Source organism: Oreochromis aureus, linkage group 11 (assembly GCF_013358895.1).
Source record: "Oreochromis aureus strain Israel breed Guangdong linkage group 11, ZZ_aureus, whole genome shotgun sequence".
In the NCBI taxonomy this organism is placed as follows: Eukaryota; Metazoa; Chordata; class Actinopteri; order Cichliformes; family Cichlidae; genus Oreochromis; species Oreochromis aureus.
This window is the reverse complement of record NC_052952.1, coordinates 15025768-15053008: the sequence shown is the minus strand read 5'-3', so window position 1 is coordinate 15053008 and position 27241 is coordinate 15025768. Positions and strand designations below refer to the sequence as shown.

Sequence of the window (27241 nt, the reverse complement as noted above, 5' to 3'; positions counted from 1 at the left end):
GAAATGGAACGCAGTGCATCAATTCAACAAAAGGTGCCACATCTTTAAAGCAGATATGTGATATGAAATTTTACAGCTGAAGGAGAAATGTCACAGAGCTTTGATAAGAGAGCAACGAACTTTCTCCCCCATCCTACCCAAACCCTATTATCAGGTCCAAGTGAGCAAAATGCATCATTTATAACCCAGAGCCCACGCTATTATCTTTGAGAAAGGCACTTGTGTTAACACAACTGCGGACCCCCACCACCACCAGCACCACCTCGTCTCCCCCTGTCCTCACCCCGCCCCTCCACCCTCCCCAAACCCGCCCTAACCCTGCCTACATGTGGCCGCGCTTGGCCCTGAGCAGCGGGGAGAACGTTTGCTGGGTTTGGCCACAGCGGGAGGGGGGGTGGGAGTGTGGAGGGGGTGAAGGAGAGAGGGCTTAGTAGGGGGGATTCACCCCTTCAGGTCAGGCTTGTTTTCAGGCAGTGGATGGCTTGAGGGGAAAGAGTTAAACAAGCCAAAGGGATTAGGGCATTTTAGCTGTGACACTCCACACAGGCTGAGCAGGGGGCTAGGGGGTGGCTGTGGGAGGCTGTGGAGGTCGTTTGGATGGAAGTCTCCGAGCCTCTAGTTGTTGATACATGCAACAATGCCCACGAAGTACCGTTTTAAAAAAAGACAGATGTAATTATGGGTGTTTCAACTCAGTCTCCTGATAAGATGACTGATTGCACACATTATGCTTTTTACAATATCCGCTCTAAAACCTAACCTGACTTAGATTTAGGCTGCGCCAAATAATTATGTTTAAGGTGAGGCAGCTAACACACATTGTTAAGGCTGGGGAGAGGTTTTGTTTAAAATAAAGAGAGCATCTTATCTGCTTTCTTAGTTTTTTGCCTTTTAGGGTAGACCGAGTACAGCTGAAAAAGAGGGACAGTCAAAAAACCTCAAATAATTGTACATGTGCAACAAGTCAGATCAGGCATTTTTGCCCTGCACATGAGTATCCTGTTTGAATGTGGGAAATCTGAAGTAGGCAAGCGTCCACGTAAGTAAGGTAAGTATTTCATGTCACCATGTCATTTCCATGTGGTTTTTTCACTATTTAACTTGAAACGGGATCATTGTCATCTTCATTTTGTGCTTTAAAGGCTAACATATGTCATGCCGTAGTGTCATTCAAGGTTAATGGACAATTAAGAGAAATGTGCAGTGTGGCCAGCTGGCTAAAAACGAGATGCAATTTCTCAACTGTACCTGTGGTAGAATCCAATTGCGTTGAATAGTGTTTGGTTAACTTGTTTAACATTGCTGGTTAAAAGTCATACATGTGGTTGAATGTAAAAATCGCTGATTGAAGCCAGAACCAAATATGCCACCACTGTGAATGACTGAAGTGACAGCCTAATTCAGTAGATGAATGAAGTACTGTTATTTTTAATGGTTTAGTAGGCTATTGTTATGTGGTTGTAGCCTCCAGTGTTATTATTACTGTTTGCAATTGCTCTTTAAATGAATAAGTTTGAAAAGTTGCTCAATTGAAAGAAAATAATGAATTGAAATACAATTAAATGTTTGTGCGTATGCAATTGCTGTTCTACATTTTACAAATTACTGTTGCTCAATAAATACAATTAATTAAAATCATATATTTTTTTGTTGACTTGTCATTTTTTTAAAGGCTTTTTTATTTGCGCTGAATTGCTTAGGTAGCATTGTGGATGGGTGTTTCAAGTGCACCATGCTACTGCTTTATGTGTACCCAGCATGGATACACTTAACACATCCATACACTTTGGAAACCATAAACTACTTAAGGATATTGTTGTTTAATATTACCTTTGTAGTGTATAAAGGAAGGAAACATCATATGAAATAAAACTTGTTTTCATTCGCTAGCTTTGGTGTGGTAGTACCAAAATTAACATGAGTACCTACTGCATTCAGTCTACCTCAAGTTTATGGCTATAGCTAGCATCCAGTTAGCATAGCTTGTCATAAAGATGGAAAGCAGAGCAAAACCTAGCCAGCTGCTTCAAGGTGGATTTAGTTTAGTTCAGTTTTCCCAAATAGTTTTTTCCCTGTTTTCAGGCTCCATGGTAACCTGTAACCATAGACTGTATGTAAAAAGTGGACATAGAGTTAGCTTGGTTAGCAATTGGCATCTGTAGACTTTCTAGCTGTATCGCACAGATACAGATACCTGCTAGTTAGTAAGTCACATTCAAAATAGCCTTTTGTTTGTGAGAATTTCACACAGCAAAACTGAAGCACGGGCCTCTTGGACAGGGTTAGTGCAGTTATTCATTTGTGTTCAAACTGCATGAAAATGTATCTAGTAGTCTAGTTCGATGACTTGAAATAACTGAGGTGAAGCTTTCAAAACAGATGCCAGCTGCATCCACCTATGTTGGCCCCTAGTACTGAAAACGGGTTTGTCTCTGTTACTGAGTGAAATATCTTTAAGTCTTAATATAAAAAAGTTAAGAAAAAAGTCTGGGGGATTGGTTCGCTTTTGGAGGTGGCCTCTAGTGGCCAAGTGAGGAAATGCACTCTGTTTGGAACTTAAATTAAGTGGGTTGAGCTTTCAGCCACAGAGGTAGCCACTTTATTTCAAGTTGTGGAAGTAATCCTAGGGATACTGGACATGTGTTTATGTGGGGATCCAAGACTAAGGGTCTTTTCATACTCATGATTTTTGATATCGTTTTTAAACTGCAGCAATTAAAACAACAAAGAAAAAGGGAAAGTTTAGAAAAGTATAGCGGCATGTGTGCACACACTCACTCACACACACAAAAGTTTCAGTCCTCTAGTACATTATCAACACAGAGACTGGTGTTTGGTGTCATTGAACAATTGAAATATACCAGCTGTCAAGCACGCCGTCTCATCAAAAGCCAGGCGAAGTTAGCAGGAGGCTGGCTGACAACAATCTCTGAGACATCCATCTTTAGAGAAGCAGTGCAATTTCGATTGATAGCATGTAAAGCGAGACGGGAAAACTTAAAGAATGACTGTCCTCGCGCAGAGATATCGCCGTATCGCCGACAACATCTAGAGGACACACACCACTCATGCTGGAATCTGATTATTTTAAATGCTTTTCTTTAAAATTTCAGAACCATCAAAAGGACATTACTCTACCTGAGTGTGTCAGGACGGATGAGTAAGTGATTGTATGTGAATAGGGAATGCACGCACTCGAGACAGAAGGATAACAAGATTTTAGGAGCAAAAGAAAGATGCTGTTCTGTTGGTTCAGTCTTGTCACAAACCGTGTCATAAAGAGTTATATTTTTCCATAAATATAGGTGGAGATTGCTTTCAAAAATATGGCCGTGTAAAAAAATACTTTAACAACTTTTTTTGTTAGCAAGCAAAACAAGTAAACATTGCCACCTTCTTGATATTCTGCAGTTAATTGACAAGGATACTATTTTTAAAGTACTCCTGAATCTCCTCCCAAGTCAATTACCAGCCTGCAACTTCCCCTGAGTAACAGGGAATTCAGTTTTTTCTTTTTCCTGGGTGACCTAGTTGTCTTTTGTGAGTAGGTTTTAGCCGGAGCAGTTTGACAGTCAACAGATAAGATGGATTAAGCTTTTTTTTTTTTTTTTTCATCCAGTTTTGATGTGAACAGCGTAAAAGCGGGTTAAATCATTGAGTTTCAGGAGTATTTTTAAATGCCTGGAGATAGCGTGATAAAGGAGCTAAACCTAAGACTTGGGCCGGGAAGGTCAAGGTCGCGGCTTTGGAGAGCAGCTACCCGGCGACGGGGGCCGGGTTTCGTCTCTCTCGGAGCGGGCTGAGCGCCGGAGCCGAGCCCACCTCTCATCACTCCCAGAAAAGCTACACGGAAAGGAGTGAAACAAAATCCGGCAAGAGCTCGACGGGCGGCATCAAAGAGCAGCGCACCCTTGCCTTGTGTGGGTGTGCAGAAGGGGAGCGTGTGTGTGTGTGAGTGAGAGTGGAGATGTGTGTATGTGTGAATGTGTGTGTTAGAGGGGTATGGGGAGGGGTAGCTCCTCTTTGCATTTTGTGTGCATGCATGAATGAGGTGTTATAGTGTGTGTGTGTGCCTGTGTCTGTGTGCGCACTGTAAAATATCATTCCTCCATGAACAACTAGCTCCATAATTATGTTTTGATTATTTGCGAATGCTAAAATAAAACAGCAATTAATCTGCTGATGTAAAACAGAAAATAGAAGTACGACGCACATATTAAACAACCCAGTTTACAGCGACATTAAAAACAAAATCACATTTTGTGAATATCATTTGTTCAATGTTCCCCACCACCAACACCCGCGTCACCACCACCACCACCTCCACCACCACATCCTTCTCTTCCCACCTCCCCAAAGACCTGATCCGAGGCGTGCTTAACATGCGCATAGGAGCTGACAGCCGTACAGTCACGTGACGCAGCTCAGCCAATCCTGAATACATTTGAATTTTTAAGCCGCGCGGCGATGGAGCCACTTGAGCAAAAGAAAAGGTGAAGGGGCGACTGAAATAAACAAATCAGAGCGATACGCCCGGGTCGAAGCGCCTGTGCAACATGCCCGCTTATCACGTGTCACATCTGGTCGACACTGAGAGGTTTGTTGTTTTGTTTTTTCCTCTTCGGTTTGGAAAAATATTTCTGAGGGGACATATTTAGACACATTTTGTGGACGTCTATTCCCCCACTGCTCCTCATGTCGGTGACAGGGGAGAGTAATCCTATACACAGGCTGCTATTGTGAAATGAGAAACTAGCCTCCTTCACTGCCAGAGACCAGATGCACCTCTCTCTCTCTCTCTCCCTCTCTCTCTCTCTCTCTGTCCTAATCTGTAAACGACTTAAAGGAGCCTTATCTCCGGGCTCTTCTGCTTCATTTCATGCTTGATTTACTTTAATTTGTCTGATAGGGCACAAGGATTTGGAAATGGCCCATCTTTCGGTGGAAAATGTTCTGATTTTTCTCCGGCATTGTTATGTGGAGGTTTTTGACTTTTCTCTCCCCCTCTCTCGCTCTCTCTTCCTCCTCCTCTTTCTCCATCTCTCTCCCTCTCTGTCTCCCTCCCTCTCTCTCTCTCTTTCTCTCTCCATCACCTCTCTTTTTTTTTTCCCTTTTGAGGGATGGGGGTGGGAGGGGGGGTGGATCTTGCTCCAGTGCAACAGTCTGTTTGAGTGCATTTAGATTCGAGCTAGCACAGCACAAACAACTTTTCCATGTGGTGCGATTTTGTGATGGGCGACGGCGACACAGGAGTCGTGTTTGCCTTTCAGATCCACATTGGGCGCAGAGCAGCCGAGTGCTTCAAACCACAAAGATCTTATGTTTAAGTTAAGAGGCGACTGGCCCTCCAGTTTAGCAAGTGGGTGAGCGGCTGGCACTGATAAAGTTGCTCCACAATGAGGGACAGGGACAAGCGACATGTCTACAGATGCTTCGACTTCTTTTTTTTTTCTTCTTCTCCTGGCGGAACTCAAGCGCTTGCATGACTGTCTGGCTGCTCCCATCACCAAGACATTCTCCCCACTTCTATTTAGTGACTGAATGACAGTGGAGGCAGTGAGCTATGATTAGAGAGGAGCCCATATCTTACTAGATCCTGAATAATCTCCATCCCCTCCCACCAATGAGCAAGGCACAGAGGCGGCAGAGAAAGCCAGAGGAAAAATGAGACAAGAAGAATGGACAGAGCTGTCCTATGTATGCCAAGATGTCACATAGTTCCCCTGGACTCCTCTATACGCCCAGTGTGGACACAGTATAAAAAGAAAAATCAAAATTCATTCACCTTGAGTCGCTTTAACTAATCTGAGCAGTGGCAGACGTAATCAAAGAGAATTTTACATTGAAATCTGAACAGAAGAGAAAGAGACATTAACTGGAGACTTGCACTAAACAATTCAACTCATTCACAACTAGTGGTTAACTGATTGTCTTTAAAAAAAAAATCAATTTCCCACACACAACGACATGAAACGTCACTAACTCCGCCTCCAACACATAAATAAATGGTTAACTACACACACACACACAGAGAGGAAAAACAGAGAGGAAGAAACAGGGAAACAGGGGGGACCATTGAAATTCATCTCACAGCCTGAATTTACTTAACTGCGGGTCTGCGCGCGGTGATAAACGGAGTGATGATCCGGCAACACGTCTTTATCCATGCTTTGCTTTAATTAACGGCGGCTTGTTTGTTGAAAAGATGATTAATATGCCAATGAAAATTGCATAATTGAATACCACAACACTCGCACAATCAGGGAGGAACATGCCATTTTTTATTAACTTTTCAGTATCATTATTATTACTATTATTTGGTATTTTAATTCACTTGACAAGCGGCGCCCCACCCCTCCCCTCCCCACCCCTCCCCACCACAACCACCACCTTTAAACAGACAAAAAAACAAAACAAAACCAAAAAAACACCAAGGATGGTGGAATTGGCGTGACCGGTGGGCCACGCTGGGCCCAGCTGTTCATCACCAATAGGAGGCCTTCACAGTCGGTGGTACTGCTGTGATATCAACACCTATCAGTGTGAATGCTGCACATGAGTCTGTGTGTTAGAGCAGGGACAGTGAGAGTAGAGGGGGGTTGGGGGGCGGTGGGTAGGATGCAGCTTGCATGGCGCTGACTGAACTCCTGTGGCCAAGCAGAAATCTGTGAGGACACCAAAAGTAAAAGTTTGCACACGCATATGAAATGGCACACTATCTGAAGCACCGGGGACCAGATTTTTTTTTTCCCACAAAGCAAAATTCACGCATGAAGAAATAACTCCAAACCAAAGTCGCTCGAATAAAAGTTAAAAAAAGAGGCCAAATGAAAACGACGAATTCCACAATTTGAACGAGTTTCACTTGAGCAACCCAGAGTTTACCCAGTGTTACATCCCCTGGCACAACTTGCACCAGCGTCTCCATGCTAATGCTAAATACACACATCAAATATTCAGCCAATTACAATGAGAGCTCTTGCAAAAAAAAGAAAAAGAAAAAGAAAAACCTGCACTGCTATGGTGCCTGGGAGGGTAAGCATTACAGAACAAACACACTTTCAGAGAGCTAAAGAAAGACGCCAGGGGTGTGGAGGGTAGGAACAGCAACACCAACCTGCCCTTTAGGACTGTCATATTTAGGGCTGATTTCTTTTATTTGGATTTTTTCACATGAAGTGGAATCAAAAAGCAGCTGATTTGTGGACAAAACGCTTGGAAGTAAATGATCTTATTAAAGCCTTCTCCCACGTATCCGCACAAAACTAGAACTGGATATAGTGACATCTCCCTCACATGATAAGAACAGTGATTGCATTTTTGTCCTATTTTAGATTATATAACTAACAGCCATGAAGTTCCTCCATAAAGCCTCTTAGTATAGCGGATCAGTGACTAAATTTGCATCGAGTCGATGCAGCACAGGAGTACAGTGATTTGTCTAATCTCTTGTTGCATATTTCATCGCTATAATCACACATTGTGCATTTGCGAGTGTGTACGTGGTGGTGATGGCGGTTGCGGTTGGGGGAGTGGGCTGTTTTCTCCTTGCACAGGTGATGCATAGAGTACAAGCCTTCATCAACAATCTCTTAAGAAATAAATGTATTTGTAAAAGGAAAAAAAAGAAGCGGACAAATGTTTACACACAGCACTTTGATTGCAATTTAATTTTACATCACTCAGGGCCCTGAACTCACAGAGAAGCTGATGATGGACTTTCATCATCAGTATCAGCAATCTCAGTGTCATTCATGTTTTGTGAGACTTGTCAGAAGACTTTGAATAAACCCCTGGAGGAGCGAGATAAAACCTTCCTTTTCTGCGGGAGAATTGCCATGATGCACGTCCAAATTTCTTGATTACAAGACGAAGCGGGGGGAGAGAGAGAAAAAAAAAAGTAAAAAAAATAAAAAATAAAAGCCTTGAATGAAAGCCTGCGCTGAAAGTTTTCAGTTTGCTGATATAACAGTCAAGTGTGTCTATAAGTCTACTTAAAACGCTTAGGTATCAGTGGAGACAGCTGCGACACCCTCGTCTTATGATTCTGTCGAGACAGTACACTATCAAACCTTTCATACCGTTCCCAAGCTACATTTCCGGTGACAAAAGCTTTGCGAAAGCCTCCTGAAGGATTCATCTATATCCTAATATTTCCAATCCAATTTAACTGGAGCAGCCGGAGTGGTCTGAGCACTAGTTTACCAATCTTTGCTTTCCAAGACTCTGTGTGCTGAAGGCTTGAGGGGTTCAATCAATGGCGCTTTGATCTCGGCTGGAACCATAATTATTTAACATTGTTACAAGGATTTCTCTAATCCATCCTACCATTAAATCCCTTTTACACCCTCATCTTCTGCAGCCTAATCTGCATCTGGGTGCTCCGTTTGTCTCTCTCCCTCATTTCGGCTCGCCCCTCCCTCCTTGACGACACCCTGACTTTATAATGGACTTGGGTGTCGACTTAGAAAATGCCTTGTTTACTGAGAGCGACCTGATTGAACTGTGCTCAAACGGACTGTTGCTGTGCAAGAATTCAAAAGTTGTTTTTCTTAGTCGATCTGTACTTTTAAGTGCTGCATAGTTTGGGTTTACTTTCAGTTCAGCTGGGACTAAATGGTGAAAGGATTCTGCAGCTATAACGCCAAGATCTGGTCACCTAGCTCAGTAATCTCAAACATTTCACATCGTGGTCCACACCACATACGACCCACTTTGATCTTAGGTGGCCTGGGCAAATAACAAAATCCCCTTTCTATTAGCGTAAAGACTTATTGCCTGAAACTTGTCAATATAAGAAAAAGAAAGATAATTACTACACTTTCCTCAGTTCAACATGTTTCTGTTTTTGAATGCGATAAAGAAATGCTGTTCTAGTAAATGAAGAACGACTCTTTGGCCTTAAACTGTAAGAAATAAACGTGCTTATATTCCAGACCGTCCTGTAATTGGAAGAAAGGTTTTTTTGTAAACCACAGAAAATGTCGTATATTTATTATTGATTTTATTGTGGACATGTTCTTAAAAAACAGATATTTCTGTAGTACTTTTCTGCCATTTAACTGATTATCTATTATTTTTTTACTACAGTATGAATGGCTCTAGGTGAGATCTTTATCAGCATGACAAGTTGTAAAATTTATGAATATACTGGTAAAAGTCCAAAGTTTATCCTTCCCTTTATCCAGAGCCAGAGTTTTTGCCAGGCCGATTGTGGCCCCTGGACCTTATGTTGGACACCCCTGGTCTAGATATAACTGTCACCGCTTCACCTACATTTTATCTTTTTTTTTGGTCAATTTTTCCACTAAGTTTCTTCAGATGAACCAAGGGAATGTCGAAGTTCATGTGACTGACACCCAAAAGGTTTAATCCCATCTGTTTATTTTCATGATCACTTTGTCTCCCAACAAAAAAGGGCCCACTGTTCTTTTGCAAATATTTGCATGTCTGTGTTTCACCACGATATAAATAGCAGCACGGGCAATCGCAAACATTTGTTGAGGCACCTGCCACAGTATCGTGGCCATCTGGTCCTCCAATTCTCCTAGCATGACATATGTGCATTAAACCTGAAATGGTTATTGTTTTTTTTTTTCCTTTTTTTTTTTCCTTTGGCGACTGGAAGAAGATGGATTGGCCACAGACCGTTCTAGGTTGGCTGGAGTCAAAAATGAGACTCGAGACTTTTTACATCTGAGTGAGGCTGCGTTTTCAGCGTGTGCATGTTTGATGTCTTGAAAGGGGAAAAGAAGGAGGTGGATATAAATGGCTATCGTTTTTCAGGGTGATGTGTGTGTGTGTGTGAGTGTGCGTGCGCTTGTGCTCCGTCTGTGTCCCACTGTCAGGTAGATTCTCAGATGGCCACTCCTTCAGCTGACCCCTGCCTCGCCCTGGCTGATGCCCAGCTGGCATCAGCAGCTGAGCAAGCTGGGCCATGCCGGCCGTCAGGGACAAGCCAAGAGAAGAGATTTGTGGACAAGGTGATCACATTACTTCTGTTACCACTCTGTCACACTCATCTGCTCCTTCTGCATCTCCTTCTTTACAGCGTGGCTCATTTTAAGTGTGTTTTAGTGCTGATATCTTAGATGTTGATGTCACTGTATGCGAGTCACATCTACTTCAAATCCAGTTTAATCAGTCTGGGAAATTGGGTGTTGACATTAGCTGCAAACTGACAGCTACAGTAGATCAGCTTAATTCAATTCAAAACACTAGCATGTTTAGTGCTGCTTCTAATGTTCTCGGAGGCATTCCAGTGATATAATGTTGCACTCTGGGACAGTTTATGGGCCAAATTTTTTTTTAAAAGAAGGTCAAAATCTAAGCAGCTGCTTAGTTTTTCTTAGCCTTTTAAAACTTCGTGTCATAATTTTGCAGTGGAGATGATTTTTTTAGACTTTGACAGCCTGTTGTGGAGTTTCACTAATTATTCCGTGTGGAAAGTAAGCTACGCATCATTTGGCACAATGCTGGAATTTGCAAAACTATAGGAAACAATAAATTTATTTAGGGGGAAAATGCACAAGTCTGAAACTCTTGCTAATACCGTCGCTAATCAATGTGTTATAATCAGAGGGTATCCGCCTGTAGATGCTAAGATCAATCATGATCAGTTCAAAAGATGGCATTCATCATGCTTCAATCTGCAAAAAGATTGTGATCAATGGAAATGCTTTCCACTGTATCACTGCAGAAATGAAATACAATAAAACTTGTTAGCACACACATCACACTGCATGTGCACACTGTATTTATTTGCATTTGGGCAGCATAATAAACTGTGAAGGCAAACCACATCCTATTAGCAGCGGACAATACGGCGCAGTATCTGAGTATGTGCTGCTTCTTCAGCTACATATTAGCTTTAATTCTTAAATTTAGTGGTCCACAGCGTATAACAGCGCGTTAACAAATGCACTCACAGACTACACACTTGAGCTGAAACTGCAGCGATTACAATTACAGCACTCTTAACGAACCCTGGATTTTCTTCACTTTCCAAAGCGGGGTGTGGTTTACATGAGAAGGCATTTAGATAAGGATGAGAACAAGTTCATTAGCAGAGTTAGCGAGCTAACACACACCATTCCCAATTAGCCTAGAGGAGAGCAAGTGGGAGAGAATCGAGAGAGACGGAGTCAGATTCCTATCACAGGCAGTCCATGAAAATGAATAGAATAGCATGACACGCTATCTGGCAAATCAGCGGCTGATTGCGAAACACCCGTGACGAGAAATGAACACGAGACAGAAGATCAGTGTGCAGATTTGCTTAAGGACATACTTGTAGAGATGAGGGGAGAGAAAGGGAACTCGCTGGGTGTTCCACATCAGAGACCCAGCACTCTGAACAACAGAGAAGAGCCAGCTATCAGATTAATAGTGAGTCATTCAGTACGCTTCTCTGCTGTTCCAGACAGAAAGACAATCAGAGAACAGGGGCCAATCGTGGACAGCACTTGACATGAGTTACTAAAGTGGAGATGAAATGCAGGGACAAAAAAAAAGAAAGAAAAAAGTTCAATTACAGGATGTAGATTGTAAAGGCTTTTGTTGTTACTCAGCAAAAGGGAAATGGTATGGAGGTGCTTCAATAGAATCACCAAAGCAGGTGGGCATGTTCCGAGTTAGCCCACCTCATTAAAAGGCTTCACTCTCTTTTTATGTAATGGCCATTACACGTCCTATTCAGATGCACACGCGCAGTGATTAAAAATTATCTGTTGGTGATCATAATCACAGCTGCTTAAACTTAAGCCAAAGAATAACAAAGAACTTTTGAATGCTCAACTATCTGAACATTTACAAAGAGATTAAAGGGGAGACAGTCTACAAACTAAATAAATTTGCTTTTAATCGCTTCCAACAGGAAGTCATGTCATTTCGAATGTCCCTATCTGATTGTCTGATTCCCCCTCTTTATTCAAATTATAACATGCCCATCTGACTTTTCCAGCACAATGGGAAAAATTAAAAAGGGAAATGACCTTTCATGGCAGCCATGATGAAAGAGTGAATGGCATTATTATGCGCCAAGATTAATTTCGGTCTACTCCGCGGTGCCCATTGAGAAAACACACGAGGGGGGCACGGGTGCCTTAGTCGCTCATTAATTGGTAGGTGTATCATAGAGATGTCAAAAACAAGATGATTATAAACCGATGACCTGGCTGCGAAGCGCACACAATATGCTACAATATAAAAGCTTGTTTGCTTAAAGTTGGGTGCAGCCAGGTGCTAAGTGTCATTTTTCCGGCAGCAATACAGCAGAGATTGGGCCACAAGTGTCCAAGTCCTCTGATAAGTTGGAACCACTCATGCTGCGGTTTAGCAAAACATGAAATGGGCATCATGTCTCACATCACTTCCCCTGCAGTTCAGCTGTCCTCGCTGTATGCAAAGAGAAAGTTTACTTCGAGTCCCCCTCCTCTCCCTCCCCGCTGCCTGTCCAGCAGTGTGTTTCTGAGCCTCTAATTCTCATTCTGATGGCTAAGTAGAAGGGGGAAAGCATAATTACAGTCAGTCATACATCCAGTCATGCTACATCCATCCCTCCTTTTCAAAGCAGTATTTTTAAGCTCAGCATTTCTTGCCAAAAAAGGGGGCCTTTTTTTTTTCCTCTGCATGTGATGCCTTCTTTTTGTCATGGCCCCCATAGTTCTGAGCTGACCCCCTCAGCCCTGTCTCCTGACTGATCACAGTGATGGTTTATTACTGTCGTCCCGGCGCTCTTATCTTTAGCCAGCAATGCTCATTTCCTTCCCCAGATTTAAATGCAAATGTGAAATTTAATGATAAATGCATTATCTGATAGGTGCGATAACACTGATTCACTGTCAGTATAAAATACACACCCCGGGGGGCTTCGAGCTAGCAAGCACAACTTGCCCAAATCCACTTTTTTCTCCCGCTCTCTCTTTCTTTTTCTTTTTTTTCCCAAACGCATGTACCTGCAATAAATTCTTGAGGTCATTTTATGCATTAAAAGGAATCACATTTTGTGTGTTCAGCAGTGCGGGCGCAGGCTATTGCTGAGCAGTAATTGCCGTGCAACTATCTTGTTCAATGTATTATCCATCATTTTGATGAAGTTACTTTTACTAAAAGGGCAAACAAGATAAAAAAATGTGTTGTAAACTCTTCAAAAGCTGCGTCTGCATTGCATTATTCAGTTCTTTTAAAAAAATGTCTTTAAGGAAGCAGTTGTCGACAATTTAATCTACTGTTAACCGAATGGTGGCTTCGCGTACATTTCAAGCGAGCAGCAGACTTCTGACACAATTGTGTAGCTATATAGTTACTATACAAGGCAATCATTTTTAGAAACAATAATATTTTATCCCCTTTATCACCTTCCCTCGAACTACACCGCATGCCTTTCAGTTACTCAACAATAACTTTATCAAATGACCCCCGAGAGCCTGTCTTGTAAAGTAATACTCATGCTTTTCTTACTTGGACCATCCCATTCCTCCGGCCCCATGGCAGCGTGCCTGCTCTTCTCCCCCTGCCCATCCATCTCCGACTCTCCTGCCTCTCGATTGCCATCTTCCTCCCCTGTAAGTAAAAGAGGGAAAAAAGCACTTTAAGTTCCACAATGCACACAAGACCCAAAGTGAACAGCACTCTCTCCAAATTTAATGTTCGGACATGTAATTTAATGAATCGTTGCATTATGCAGACTTTGGTTTTTTAACATCTTCCCCCTGTACCAGTTAAGTGTATCACAATGTGACGTGTGTGTTTCCGTGTATGATTTTGTAAAAGTGCATTCACCACATGCAGCTGCACACTTTTATGTAAAAAGGAGTTCCCATGAGTGCTTGCAGGAACAGGAGGAAGCCCAATGGAACAGGAAGGAAAGCAATGTGTGGGAGAGAGGTGGCTATTTATTACCGTTTGATCTATTGTGGAGGGAGCTAGAATGTGTGTTATAGGATGTAGGGGCTGATTTACAGTCCCAAGGCTCACACGGACCATGCTAAGGGATATTTGGGTATCTCTCTCCAGGATGTAAGTGCTTAAAGACCTTGTTTAAAAAAAAAAGAAAAAAGACTGTAGACGCTCTCACTGTAGACGCACTTACTGTAAAAGAAAATCTATTTTTGCATGTCTACGGTAAGCACAGTTTGTACTCAAAAGTTTATAGGCACATAAATCAGAGCTTAGTAGGTGCCCCAAGTGTGGTGCTCTAAATAAATCCAATGTGGCTGACACAGTGGTTGGTGTCTCTTCAGACTCGGGCAGGTAAGAGCAAACCTGCTTGGGGCGTGTAGTGGTGGCTGATGGTTTGTGGAGGTACATTCCTCTCACTTTTGTCACCCCATCTTTTTCATTCCTTTGATGTTTTAAACCCAACAGTGAATGGTCAAGGACAGGCCTGGATGGCTCCAGTGGCTTACTACACGCCACCACAAGGGAAAAAGAGGGGTGGGAGAGGGCATGTAGATTTAAATACAAATATATGACGACAGGACAACATGTCATTAGGATATACCTTATGCAGCAAACCTAAATAGGAATATATTGTAACCACACCTGCCTCTGTTCTTCACCCCCCACAGTTCCCAGAAAAACACATTTCTGAGTCTTAGTTATCACCCTTCAAGTGACAACTGCCACAGGACACACACTACGTCACTTCAGCGCCGGCCATCCTCAGTCGGGTTAATCTCCAGATCAAGCACATACTCTATGCTTGTTTAGCTTTTTTTTCCTTTTTTTTGACGTGGCTCACTTCAAAGAGAGCGGCAAACATTGCCAAAAGGATGTCAGCTTTCTATCTCCCACTAAAATAGGAGATGTGTGTACGAAGAAAAAAAAGCGATACTGTAGGGAAGTCTGCAGAAATGTCCTACTTACAGTACATGAGGTCATTATGACCCACTTTTGCTTATGCAAGTGTCTGCTTGGGCTGGCAATTTCTTCCCCCTGCTCCTCCTCTCTTCCAGTATATTATCATGGAGCCCACTCAACTAAATTCCCCCACTATTTATTGTTGGGCCTGGAGAACCTCTTTAGCATACCAGGCTCGTATTATGACGAGGATAACAAAGGCGTATATCAACAGTTCCTTCCAATGGAGCGCAGTTTGAAAAAAAAAAAAAAAAAGCTGGTGAGATAACATTAAAGGCACTACCTTGATCTCAGGCGAACATGTTAAGCCCTGTAACGAAACGTATTGGAAGTGTTTAATTACAGCCCGGGAAATGAAGCTACAAGATGATTCCTTAATTAAGCAGTGATTAAGGATTTTCTGCCTTCTATCTAACACAGTTTGCAGTGCATTTTAAACACAATCGCCCAGGCAACCTCACAGGGAACAATGTCACAGGGCTTTGATGAAGTTTCCTGCACAAATGTCACTAGGAAGAAAAAAAAGGCAAGCAGAGGAAGCAGTGCTGGAGCTTTGCTTACAGTACAGTCAGTAAGATAAAACCTGGAATACAGAGAAATGTTGAGATCCCCCCCTGCCCCGGATTTTAAAACAACATGGAAATGGATTGATTGAGGTGCTCCGTTTCATTCACCGAGGTCCAATCTGAGTAATAGAGCCTCTGCTTTGTTTCATCATTTGAATTGAAACCCCTCTGCAGTCTTATCAAAGGGGACAGATTGTCAATGATCATCCTCTACATTATCGCCTAGATCATAATTTACATCTGGCTTAGGTTCCTTTCCCCGCACGCTCAGATGGATATACTTGAGGCTGAGTGAGAGAAAGCTGAGGAGAACAGAAGGGACGGGGAGGGCTGGGGAGGCGAGGCGGCCTGCTGGGTTCTGGGTTGGCGGGCATGCGAGAGGAGCCAGTGAGCTGTTAAAATCAGCTCTATCGCTGCTCTATCAAAGGACAGCTCTCTAGCCAAATCGCAGTCACACGCAGCGTGCCACACATTCAGGTCAATAAGCTTATAGGCGATTTACACAAACAATTCCTCGAGCAAGGTAGCAACAAAGTCATATTGGCTTTTTCCCTCCCTTTTAGCATTGTCTCTGCCGAGGAAGCCCTTGAAAATGTCAATCTCTCGCGTGCGACTTTAAGGAGCTCAGGGCACTCTAATCCTGACCACTGAGTCCTGAGACAGGTTGCAATTTCTGCAAGATGGAGTATAAGTATTTTTAAGTATTCCTATGGGATTGCAGAGTTCTATAGGTTACCAAATCCCGGGCTCGATGACTTTAACCCGGTGCCGCACTTCTAAACCCATCACACGCTTCCTGGTGTTGGAGCTTGGCGATGATTTTCAAAATGTAATATCAGGAGGGGTATGCCTGCTCCCCCCCTCGTCAGCATCGGTGGCGCTAGCCCGTTGATATTGCATATTTGGCTGCTGATGCAGATTGCGTCACATATACAGATAAAGTCAATTCAAGGAAGCAACCTTTTTCACCAAAGTCAAGCATAGCTGTAAGACTTCTCTGCTATCTGAAAAATAGGTCTGAATTGCATGCAATTTGTGGCAGGCAGAGCACTCCAATGGAGGGAGGCTATTAGTGAAATGCCTTGCCACTGTCTCTTTAAATGCCAATAAATTCCCATCATTACAGAATCTGGCAGTTTTCCTCCCTGTCTGCAGCCTGGGTCTTTATCTCGCTCTGCCTCAGTCTCTGAGCATGTAGATCTGGCCCAGTTAGATTGTCATACTTAACAAACATTAATGATTAATTTCCTCCACTGAGTCAAATGGGGCTAAAGGGATGACTCGATTCATCTTATCGCACCACAAATTAGCATTTTCCCATATTCTCCAGCATCAACTGTGCATTAAAATTCCACATTTACCATTCTGGGCACTGGCAGCTGTGGTGAAAGAGCCAAGGAGATCTTCCTCCCGTGTTGCTGGAGATTCAGATTACTTCTGTGTCACACAAAGAATAATTAATTGTGCCACTTTCTCCTTGTTACTGTACATCTGTGGCTGCCGCAAGTCAAATTACTCACCGAGAGGTTATTTGAAAGGTCAAGGTGTTTTTTTTATTAATTATTTACCGTGTTAAGTCCTTTGCTTTCACTTTTCACTTCAACTGTGATAGAATATTTCTGCCCACATCGTTTCTGTAATTCGAGGAGAACGGCACAAAAGAGTGCAAATTTTCACATTTAACTTGATGTATCTTGACACCCGCAACAACCTCAGAAACGAGCTGAAAAAAAAAAACAACCCTCGTGTAATGTAACTTCGTGAAAAGCTGTTTTACGTCGAGGAAATGAGACACGTGAAATGACATGTAAATTTACTGTCAGTGCTAAGTAAGGAAGTCATTTGTCATCAGACAAACACTTGGAACGCTCAGAGGGAACAGCTTGTGGCAACACCCTGTGCTGAACTTCACAGATAGCCAACAATAAAAGAGGGGGTGAAACAGCAAGGTGAAATTTCACAATTTCAGTAAAAAAAGATGCCACTCAGCGTATATAAAAAAAGGTATCTTTCTCACAATTATGGAGCCAGGTGTGTCAATAGAGTATAAATCTTTTCTGTGGGAGCGAGCGTGTTCATCTGTGGGGTTCTTCACAAGCACAGCTCCATAAATGTGAAATTGACCGAGCAGGAGAGGTTGTTTGAGGTAAAAATTCTTGTTTAATAGCAAGGGAAAGCCAAGGTTATTTCTTTAGATGTGTGCCTTTCCCCCCTTCCTCATAGAAGTCTTGAAAGGGAGGCAGACCCCCTCTAAAATGCCATGTATATTAAAACAGTGTTCAGTCTCTCTGGGATGCTACTATTCCACCAAGCTTGTTCATTTTCAGAGACATTATTCTGAGCTGAACTGACAGGGGGCTGCTCATACCTGTAGCCGTATATCCACACGATTCAGGGCTACCCATTACTGACAATCATGATGCATTATGCAAGGGATTAAATTGTGTAGCTGGTCAAAATAGGTCTTGAGTACTTCATGTGCAGCTGGATAGTTCCATCAGTGATAAAGAACTGTATTTTAATTCTTGATCAATGAATTGTGTATCTAAAATAAAATATTAACTTGCAGAGTATTGAATGAAGCTGTCTAATAGAGGCATTGGATTGGAGTAATTACCTGGGATGATGTGAAACACATGTTCCTGATATAAAAATTTACCTTTATTTTAATAGATTTTTGCATTTGAAGTCTGTTTGAACTTTTTTCATCTCCAAAAACAAAAGAATAAAATCACTCCTTCCTTTGTTAAACTGGACGTGTGCGACCACTGGTGAGGCCTAACAAAAGGACAATGCTGTGTTTAAATGGGTCATAAGTCAGAGGGCTTAGGAAGCACTGATGCAGGACTAATCATTTCTACTGTTTGTCTGAAGAAGAAAAAAAAGATCATCCTAAAAGCATTCTTGTCATTTCTGTTGCCAATGTCAAGCTAACAGGCCCTTGTGTGTGTGTGTGTGTGTGTGTGTGTGTGTGTGTGTGTGTGTGTGTGTGTGTGTGTGAGAGAGAGAGATGCCAACAGCACCTTACGAGCTAAATCAATGAAAGGGCCAAAACCCAGTGAGAGCCACAGCACTATTAACTAAACAGGTCAGGGAGTCAACCGTCACCTAATTTTGAGGTTCCTGAGCCTCAGACCAAGATGGGACGTCAAGGTGCTCCACGCACTTATCTGGGGAGTCCCTTTTCTGCAAGGGTAAGGCAAATGGCTGAGTCTTTGGTGGCATTCAACTTCTTGACCTTTGCGCCTTTAAGCGGCTTTGCTACTTCACCGCACTCTGATCAAAGTTAATAAGTGCTTCATATGTTAATGAAAATTGGTACTCCTCTTTGTGTTCCTACAGCTTTTTAATACCTATTATAGACTGAAACTTTTAATGGAGGTTTTAGGTCCCCCTGACAAGCCCATTTCAGAGAGTGACTACACAGATACAAGGCTAAGCTAAGACCAGAGAGTCACTGCTCAGTGGAGGAACCTTACACGGGAGACCTTATTCTCCGGGAAGCAGCAGAAGATAAAGGCCATGGGATGAGTGGCTGCTTTAAAACCCACGTTCAAGTCCGCACAGGGCTAATTACAGCACGCCATCACATTTGAGAGGGTTTAGTTAATCAAGGGGGGGCTCTCTTTTGCCTCCTATAGTCGAGGAATAACACACTTAAACCATTTAATGCCGCCAGGATTGCGTCCCGTTTAATTCAAGGCAGTTTCACATAAGTGGGGTAAATTTAAGCCACTCCGACATTAGTTTTAAACAGATCTAATTGAGGAAGGGATCATGGGAAAGTGGCTACACCTGATGATTGGACACAACTTGGCACTAGGAGAAAAGAAATTTGGATAGTACATCATTTGGGTCTTAGGAGGCAATGGGAGACTTAGCTACTGTAAGCTCAGATAGCAAAGTAATACAAAAAAAATCGGACTAGTAAGGCTCGTGTATGACAAGGAACAGATTAGAAGTGCTCAGGGAAAGTACTATTTGACATTATGGATTGGTATTTCGTGTTGTCTTTATTCATAAACAGGGAAAGGAGATTTGAGACTCGGCTCGTTAAACAAAGGGAATATCAAATGGCACTGACAAGGTTCTTTGAAAATTTTCAGAAGTTGTACTACTTTTTTTTTCTTGTTCTAACCACCAATACACGCCATCTATTTCATAGCTACTGGGTTATTAGAAGTATATGCCTCGTACTTTGAAGTTTGAGTGGGGACACATTACGGAGGAGACAAAGGGTGAAGCGGCCGAGGCGTCTCTGGTAATTGCAATTTCTGAACAATTGCGCCGTTCAACTTTTCCCGGAGAACAAAAGGAAAACATTATTGATACGATTACCGGGGCATAGCCTACCTGAAACATGAAAGATTTATTTTTTTTCCTTCAATAATGTAATCCCACGAGGCACATCAGTTTAGAAGTGTGGAGAAATAATTCTAAACAAATTTCCCTTTGAAAGGAGGGCGAGGAGGCAGACATTCAAAGCATCGGTTCTTCATTAAAAAGTCAAATTTGTGGCATCCGTAAGAGTGGGGACACCTGGGGTAGCGAACGCCACGCAACCGGAGGCTAGGAAGAGGTGGCGGCGGTGGGGTTGGGGGTGGAGGTTCTGGGCTGGGTGGCGGTGGTTGGGGGGAGGCGGGACAGGTCTGTCATCTTCACACTGTAACCTGAAGCAGGCCACAAATTAGCTCCTGTGATGGCACGGTGTGACCGAAATGAAACAAACACACAAAGAAGCAGTCTAATTGAATTGGAGTTCAAAGAGGACTCGGGCGCATTTGGCGACGCTGAGGCGCTTTATAGTGCTGGACCTCCGAGCAGTAGCAGGTGCTGCTGAGTGTTCACAGAGCTTTAGCGCCGGCTCAAAGGGAAGCGCTCTCCAGTGCATTGGTGCACCGTAGCACACCTTCACAGCACTATCACAGAGGGAGAGCCAGTGTTGCTGGTGCCATCTCCATCTCAGATCAAACCACTGCTCTTGGGTGGATTGCTGGGGATCAAATATCAAAAATGGATAGTCTCAACTCCAGGCAGTGATGCGGGAGAAATTCTCAGACGGACACAAGTTCTGCCAGGTTTGATTTGAACATGTTGAGGAATTTTATTAGACACAATTGGCAGGAGTTTAACTTACTTTTTGATGCTAGGCACCGGGGCGGGCACAGCATATTGTCCCATATTAGGCGTTTAAAAAAAGAAAAGATGGCTGAACGCTGCATGAGGAAGCCCGCCTGTGAAGTTTCGGTTTTGGCCGAGTGCGGGACGCTCACCTTTGTTGCAGAAGTACTCCATGTCTTCGCAGCTCATGTTCTCAGTCTCAAACTCGGCGGTGAAGTTCTCCTCCACCGAAAACTCATCTTTGGCCAGGAGCTCATTCTCCTCGGAGACGCACTCCTCCTCCTCTTCCTCCAGGCCATCCTCCAGAGGACCTGAGGGAACAGGCACACATATGTACACAGAGACACACACACAGACACACAAGGGAGATATTCAGCAATTTCATCACATCCTTCAGGCTTTCAAGAATCAAAATCTTGTCTCTCCTTGTTTCCGGTGTTGCAATAATACAAATTCAAAGCACTGCGCAACACTGCGTGGTCTATGCGTCGTACATATACATGTTCAGAGATTCGTACAGGCTAAAGATAAAGCCACCCCAATAAACACTATTATTTTACCACCGTGCTTCACATCAGTGTTTCCATTATTCCTATTGAAAAAAATCCCTTTGAGACTTTTTTTTTCCAAAAAAACAAGCTGACATGCAGCCAAGGTGAGCGCTGATGTTAATCCCGCTACCTGCAAAACAAAACCTCACACAGATGGAGAGAGGGAAGGAGAGAAGGGGGGCAAGAAAAAAAAGTTCCTTTCCAGACTTTTCACACAGGCATCAGCATGGGAGGAGGAAAGAAAATACTTTTATTAATTTGTTAGCCTTATCACAGGGTACAATGTTGATTTTCCATTTACATTCCATGCCTCCGGGTAATACACCAGTGCAATCTTAAAGGAGACACTTTTCCGTGTGATTAATTTTTTTCCCCCCTCTGTGCAATATTATTTCTTTAAATCTAAATGATTTCAGAGTTTTTTTTTGCTTGTAGCTGTACATCTCTTTTGGTATTTGCATATTACCATTTTGCTTCAATCAAGGGTGTTGATGGAATTACTGTACTGCCACCTGAATTGTATTAGTTCTGAAAACATCTCACCCAGCATTTGAATGTTATTAAGATAATGCGCATCGCACACCTCTCTCCTTTTTCTGCCAAAACATGCCCGCAAAGTCCCCGCATGACATACCAAAAGCGAAAAAGACTGGGGGAGCCCTTCTGGTTTAAGTTTAGTTTAATATTTGAGATGATGCACTCTGAGAAAAACCTGCATAAGCCCCATGAAAAAAAACAAAAAACACTCCTTGCTCCTTCTCGAGTCGTGTTTAAAGTGAACAATCATGTCAAAAGTGCTGCTGTCACTGCCAGCTAGATGAGGATGCTGTCTCTGTTTCTGCCTCTCGTGCATCAACCTAGAGCTCAAACAGAGCGCACTTACATCCTCTCCACACCTTTCAGTCTGTTTGTTCTATTGTAGCGGGAGCGAGCCCCCTCAGCTTTAATAAAGCAATAATTTCACTTCAGAAAGTGGGGCTGGTGTGCCTCTCCTGTTTCTCTTTCTTCTTGCGACGAGTCTCATAAAAGACCCCCCTGATGTCCACAAACTGCTTGCTCTTTTCATTAGTCTTATAAATTACTCCTTTGTAGAAGCCAACATCTGCAGGAGCCCCGGACATGAAAAGAATTAGCACGCGGATCTCTAATAGACACTGCAGAGGCAGAGTGCCGCTTTTAAATTAGGATACAGTTTTATGATCTTATCTGATGCCTTCTGCTGATTCGCTGAGGAGTGAAGTGAGGCGTGAAGTGACTCGATGAGTCTACCATCACTTAAGATGATACTGAGAGATAAATATCGCCGTATCAAGGGGAGATTGTATGACTGGCGGTAAAAGCTCCTGCCAAGGCAATTGAAGACAGTGTGAAAGAAAGTGGGGAAATACATTTCTATACACACAGTGTGTACACATTCCATTACACAGCTGAATAAGAACTGTGTGTACAACTAAACGATTCTTCCTCTGTTGCTGGCAAATACAGCAGCGCCATTGCACCGCGGAAAATAGACCTACAGTGTTGTGTGATAATAAGGGTAAAGGGAGATTAAAGATAAACTTCATGGTCAATAAAACACAAAGATTAGGTAGATAAGATGAGATAGAATTGAGGTTTAATAGACTCAGAATAAGGGCATCTCACTTCCCCACTCCAACAGATAGTAACTAAATGGAGCATTTTCAAACTGATAGAGATACTGGAGGCCTTGCTGAATATGGAAAAATGAAATATTACACCCAGCCTGAGACATTAAAGGGGGTCCGATGGCTACTTCTTTTGGGACCGCGCAGATTGACCAAAGTTTGCTTGCATTGTCACATGTTTAGTTTATTATACAGTATTCATTGCATGGAGAGACCTGAAATTATTTCAGAGACAGCAATGATAAGAATAATGACTTTCTAAACGACCAGCAGCACACTCCTAACTCATTTTCTGATAGTGGCGTTCCTGCTATATTTAGTTGTGTACTGTTTAAAATCCTGTCACATTCGCTGTGTGACCCACGCTTGTTGGTGCATTTCTATAGGCTCTGCTGACGAACTGGGCCAGAGGAATGTCGGCTGCTTCGCCCTCTTATCGAGCCTCCTCTGGAGTTCAGATGGCCAATGACACCGCGGAGAAAGTGTCTGCGCTTCACTTTGCCGCAGAAAAACAACACAGCCGGCTTTAAGTGGTGCGCTCATTACGGCTGATCTAAGCCTGCTAGAGATGCATGTTAACTTTATAGTAACACGGGATCTTTACCCAAAGACAAAATCATCTAGCGGTTGACCTAATTAGCGAGGCAGCTTCATTTTAAAGAGTGATCAATCAGAAAATGTCACACAAAAAAAGCCAAAGCTAACAGATTCGCTCTCTCACATGTGCCCGTTTTCTTCCTTTCTCTGTTTTATATCATTTTAAGTTGCACATTTGAGACAAAACATGTCGTTTAAAGATACAAAGTCACAGGTTTATTCATCTGTAAATATTTAACACGTGGCGACGGGTTACAGGAAGGCTTCCTAACAGGTTGAGAACCACTCGACTCAACAGTTAATTAGTTTATCATTAAAAATGATCGTTAAAATAATTAGCAGCTGAAGCCCTGCGCTAATTATCTGTAACCTGAAGTGTGGCAGCCTTTCAGAGCACACTTTCAAGTTTGCAGACAAAAGGCTTGGATCGCGAGATAATCGTAGCACAAACGCTGCTATCTGCTCACTTTTAACAGGATCTTTCAGGAGGCTGCACTCTGTCTCAACTTCCTCTCAATCAGGGTCAGTGTCCAGGTATCCCTGCACCCTCCACATCGGCCCTGACACATGCACACCCTCCAGCCTCGACTGTATCATCCGCATTCATCAAGACTCTTCCTCTGCCGTGCACGGAGAGAGACAGAAAGAAATCTCAGCTCTGTTCAAACAGTCATGCAGCAGGAGCAGCCAATGCTAATAGAGACATTGGTAGCTGAATGCAGGCTTGATCACAGTGGCTCTTTTGTTCATGGCGTGGCCTCTGTCTGATAGGGATCGGCCATGCGGAGTGGAGCTCCGAAGAGGGATATGGTAATGCCCCCACTGAGTCTATAAAATGGGGTGATACTCTGAGACCATATGATGGACAGAGGATTAATGAGTCACAGAGGAAGAGGGGAACAGAGGAGTACGGACTGAGGTGGTGGAATGAGCATATCTTTCAGGAAAATATACTCTGTACTCAAGTCTGTGCCTCAGTGGACTAAAACAGAAAATAGGAAAGAAAACACACACACACAGACACACACATGTGCCAACCTTGTTCCAAAGCTCACACTTAAAAAAAAGGAAGACGAAGAAAAAGAGGAGCTCTGAAGAAATATGTGTGTATGTGCAAAACTGTATGAGTGACTGCTAATTTCATGGCATGCTTTTTCAAGCATCCGCAATGTGGGGAGCTTGTGGCCGGGCTGTGATAGCGATACCTCACATTATCAGCAGGCTCCACAGTGTGATGTGTGGATCACAAACCCAGCCTCCTCTATAGCTCCCTAATTAGAGGTGAGGTAATTGAATCTGACAGAACAAAGCAGCAGATCTCTATAAGCATGGAAATCATTTTTGCTCCCACCTATACAGTTTTTCATCCAAAAGGTCCATTGAAAATGTGTCCAAGCTGGCCTGGGGATAAAACGTTGCACCTGAGACTAAACATGAATGCATAATGCAGCCCTAAAATCCAACAGGGCCACACAGCTCAACCTCTGCCAGCTCTGCTGCTCCTCGTGACTGGCCCTTTGTGCCAAAACTGATACTGGGCCTTCCTCACTTCCGGGTGAACACGCACACACACATGCAAACTTTTGCGTGGGAGGAAATACAGGAATACACTTTGCCAAGCAGGTTTAGATTTCTGTGATCCTAACCCTCCACAGCTGGAGAAAAAGGAAACGACAACCGTGTGAGAAAACATAAAAACACGACTGTCTCATCTTGAAGGATAGGTCGGGAAGGTTGAGAGAGAGAAAAGAGAAAGGGAAGGAGGAGGAGGTAGTGGAGAGAGGCAAGGGGAGACTGGGGGCCATCCTCTCTCCTCAGCTCTAATGACCTTTGGGAAGCAGAGGGCTCCCTCAGCCTTGGAGGAGACTTAGTGTATATGTTACAGGGCTCAAGCCACTAATTTAATCCTTGATCACTGTAATGAAATAGATACCATTTACGCAGCTCTTAATAGCTTCATATGCTACAGGAACCCTCAAAGGAATTTTTCATTTCAAGCATCTTTTTTTTTGTACTGCATAAATGTTACACACAAAAAAAAACGCTTCCTTTTTTTTCTCCAAGTTGTACACTCTGTGATCAAACTAAATGTGGAGCTAATGCTGTAACACAAGTCAAAAAGTAAATTAGCATTTGCATATTGTCTGTGAATGGCTGCTTGTGTGTAAATGCGTGTGTGTGTGTGTGCTGGGAGGAGCGTGGAACAGCTTCAGTGGAGACTGATGTGTTCTCAGAGCCGCAGTCTGTGACCAAGAATAAGCAATGCTATTGTTTAACTTGATTTTCCGGTTGCTAAGCAGTGTAATTCTCGTGATTAGAAATGGCTGCCTTCCTAAATTCGGGCACTTACAATCAACAGTCAACAAACTGCTTGAAAACGCAGCACCAAAAAAAAAAACAACAAAAAAAAAGGATATTGTGTGGTGAAAAGGGGAGGGAGAGAGGCTGGGTTTGTTGTAGAGTGGGGGTGGAGGGGGGTGAATGTATTCACATCCTCGTATGACACACGCACAGAGGAAGAGCACAGACACTCGTCTGCGAGGCTGCAGCTCAAGATGACAAGGCATCTAAATGTGATCTGATGACATCATGTGTTTAGATGGCCCACCGAGTTTACATTACTGTACATTTAAGCTTCGTGCAGCAACACTGAGGCACACCCGCAGGCTAGGAAAGTAGCACCGTCCACAGATTTCTCATGACATCCTGTGAAATCCACATATAAAAATTCTAATAAATAATAATAAAAATAAAAAAGAAGGGGTGTGTGTGTATTTTTTTTCTTTTTTTTTCTCAAATACTGTTAACATAATTCCAGTCAAGTATCTTATTCCAATCAGACACAGCTTTGGATCCCCGGCATGTTTGCGGAGTTTCTAAGTTCTGTGTTGTTGCGCCCAGTGTTTCTGTCTGGACCGTTGAAGGGGAATAACACGCTCTTACTTCTTTATCCAATGAATTTGAATTGGAATGGCATGAAAACATGCTGGCATTTGACTATGCCATTAAAATGCTGGAGGCACCTCTGAGCGTGCCCGAGGGCTTCAGCAGATGCCAGCCAGTTTCTCTGTGGAGTTAGCTGGGTCCTGCTTCACTCTACTGACTTTACTTGCCTCTCTAGAGCTTACAGAGGGACGCGCACATGTCCAAGTGGACACTGGTACAACGTTTGGTCCATAAAAGTCACTGAGCTTGTCTTCCAAGTAATATGGGCTTAGTTAATGCCTCTTTTTGCAGGGTAACATTTGCTTTGTAGGTGCAACGAAGGGATTAAAATGCTGTTAAAGTGGCCAGTGTGCTGGATTTAAGTCCTTCCTGTTACACACTTGCTTCCCTCTCTGGCTGAGTGATTTATTAGTGTCATTCTGTTACTCATAAGGAAATAAAAGTTAACCATGTGCCTGTACACTGCATGTGACAGCTGAAACAAAGCAGGTAAAATATGTGTGGTCTTAATTACTGGTTTATAAGCGAGCTTTTCACTAGAACGTTCACTTTTAATGAAGCCATTGAGTGAGGCTCCTCCAGGGAGCTATCATGGTTAAGTGGGGGCATCCATCTTCAGCCATTGGCTCGTCTGCAGACGAGTGGAGGCTCTGTCTACAGCACGCTCACCTCATATTGGCTCACTTTATCTCCACTAAGTAAAGTCTGTTGGAAGGTGCTAACAGTGGCGAGAAAAAGACTTTTGTCGAGCAGCTCTGATGAGACTCGGGGAGTTTTCATTCTGCAGAGGCACCGGGCACTTGACTGTCTGTTAAGTGCTTAATAAGATGCCTTCGTTTGACGTGGAAAGCATCATATTCATCACATTCAGTGGCCTGCAAGCCCGTGGGGGCTAAAATACTGTAGCGATATTTTAAAATGCTAAAACTGCCTCCGCAACAATTAGCTTTCA

The 27241-nt window shown here is 43.1% G+C and overlaps 1 protein-coding gene across 2 annotated transcripts in view; it reads right to left on the bottom strand.

Annotated features, from left to right (window-relative positions):
* zfpm2a (zinc finger protein, FOG family member 2a) overlaps positions 1-27241 on the bottom strand; it is a 120670-nt gene that overhangs the window by 68162 nt on the left and 25267 nt on the right. For both annotated transcript variants that reach the window (XM_031740259.2, XM_039619798.1), the window contains 2 exons: positions 20702-20860; positions 13462-13563 (listed from right to left, as the gene is read on the bottom strand). In XM_031740259.2, coding sequence (XP_031596119.1) covers positions 13462-13563; positions 20702-20860 — 261 coding nt within the window. The remainder of the gene's footprint in view (positions 1-13461; positions 13564-20701; positions 20861-27241) is intronic.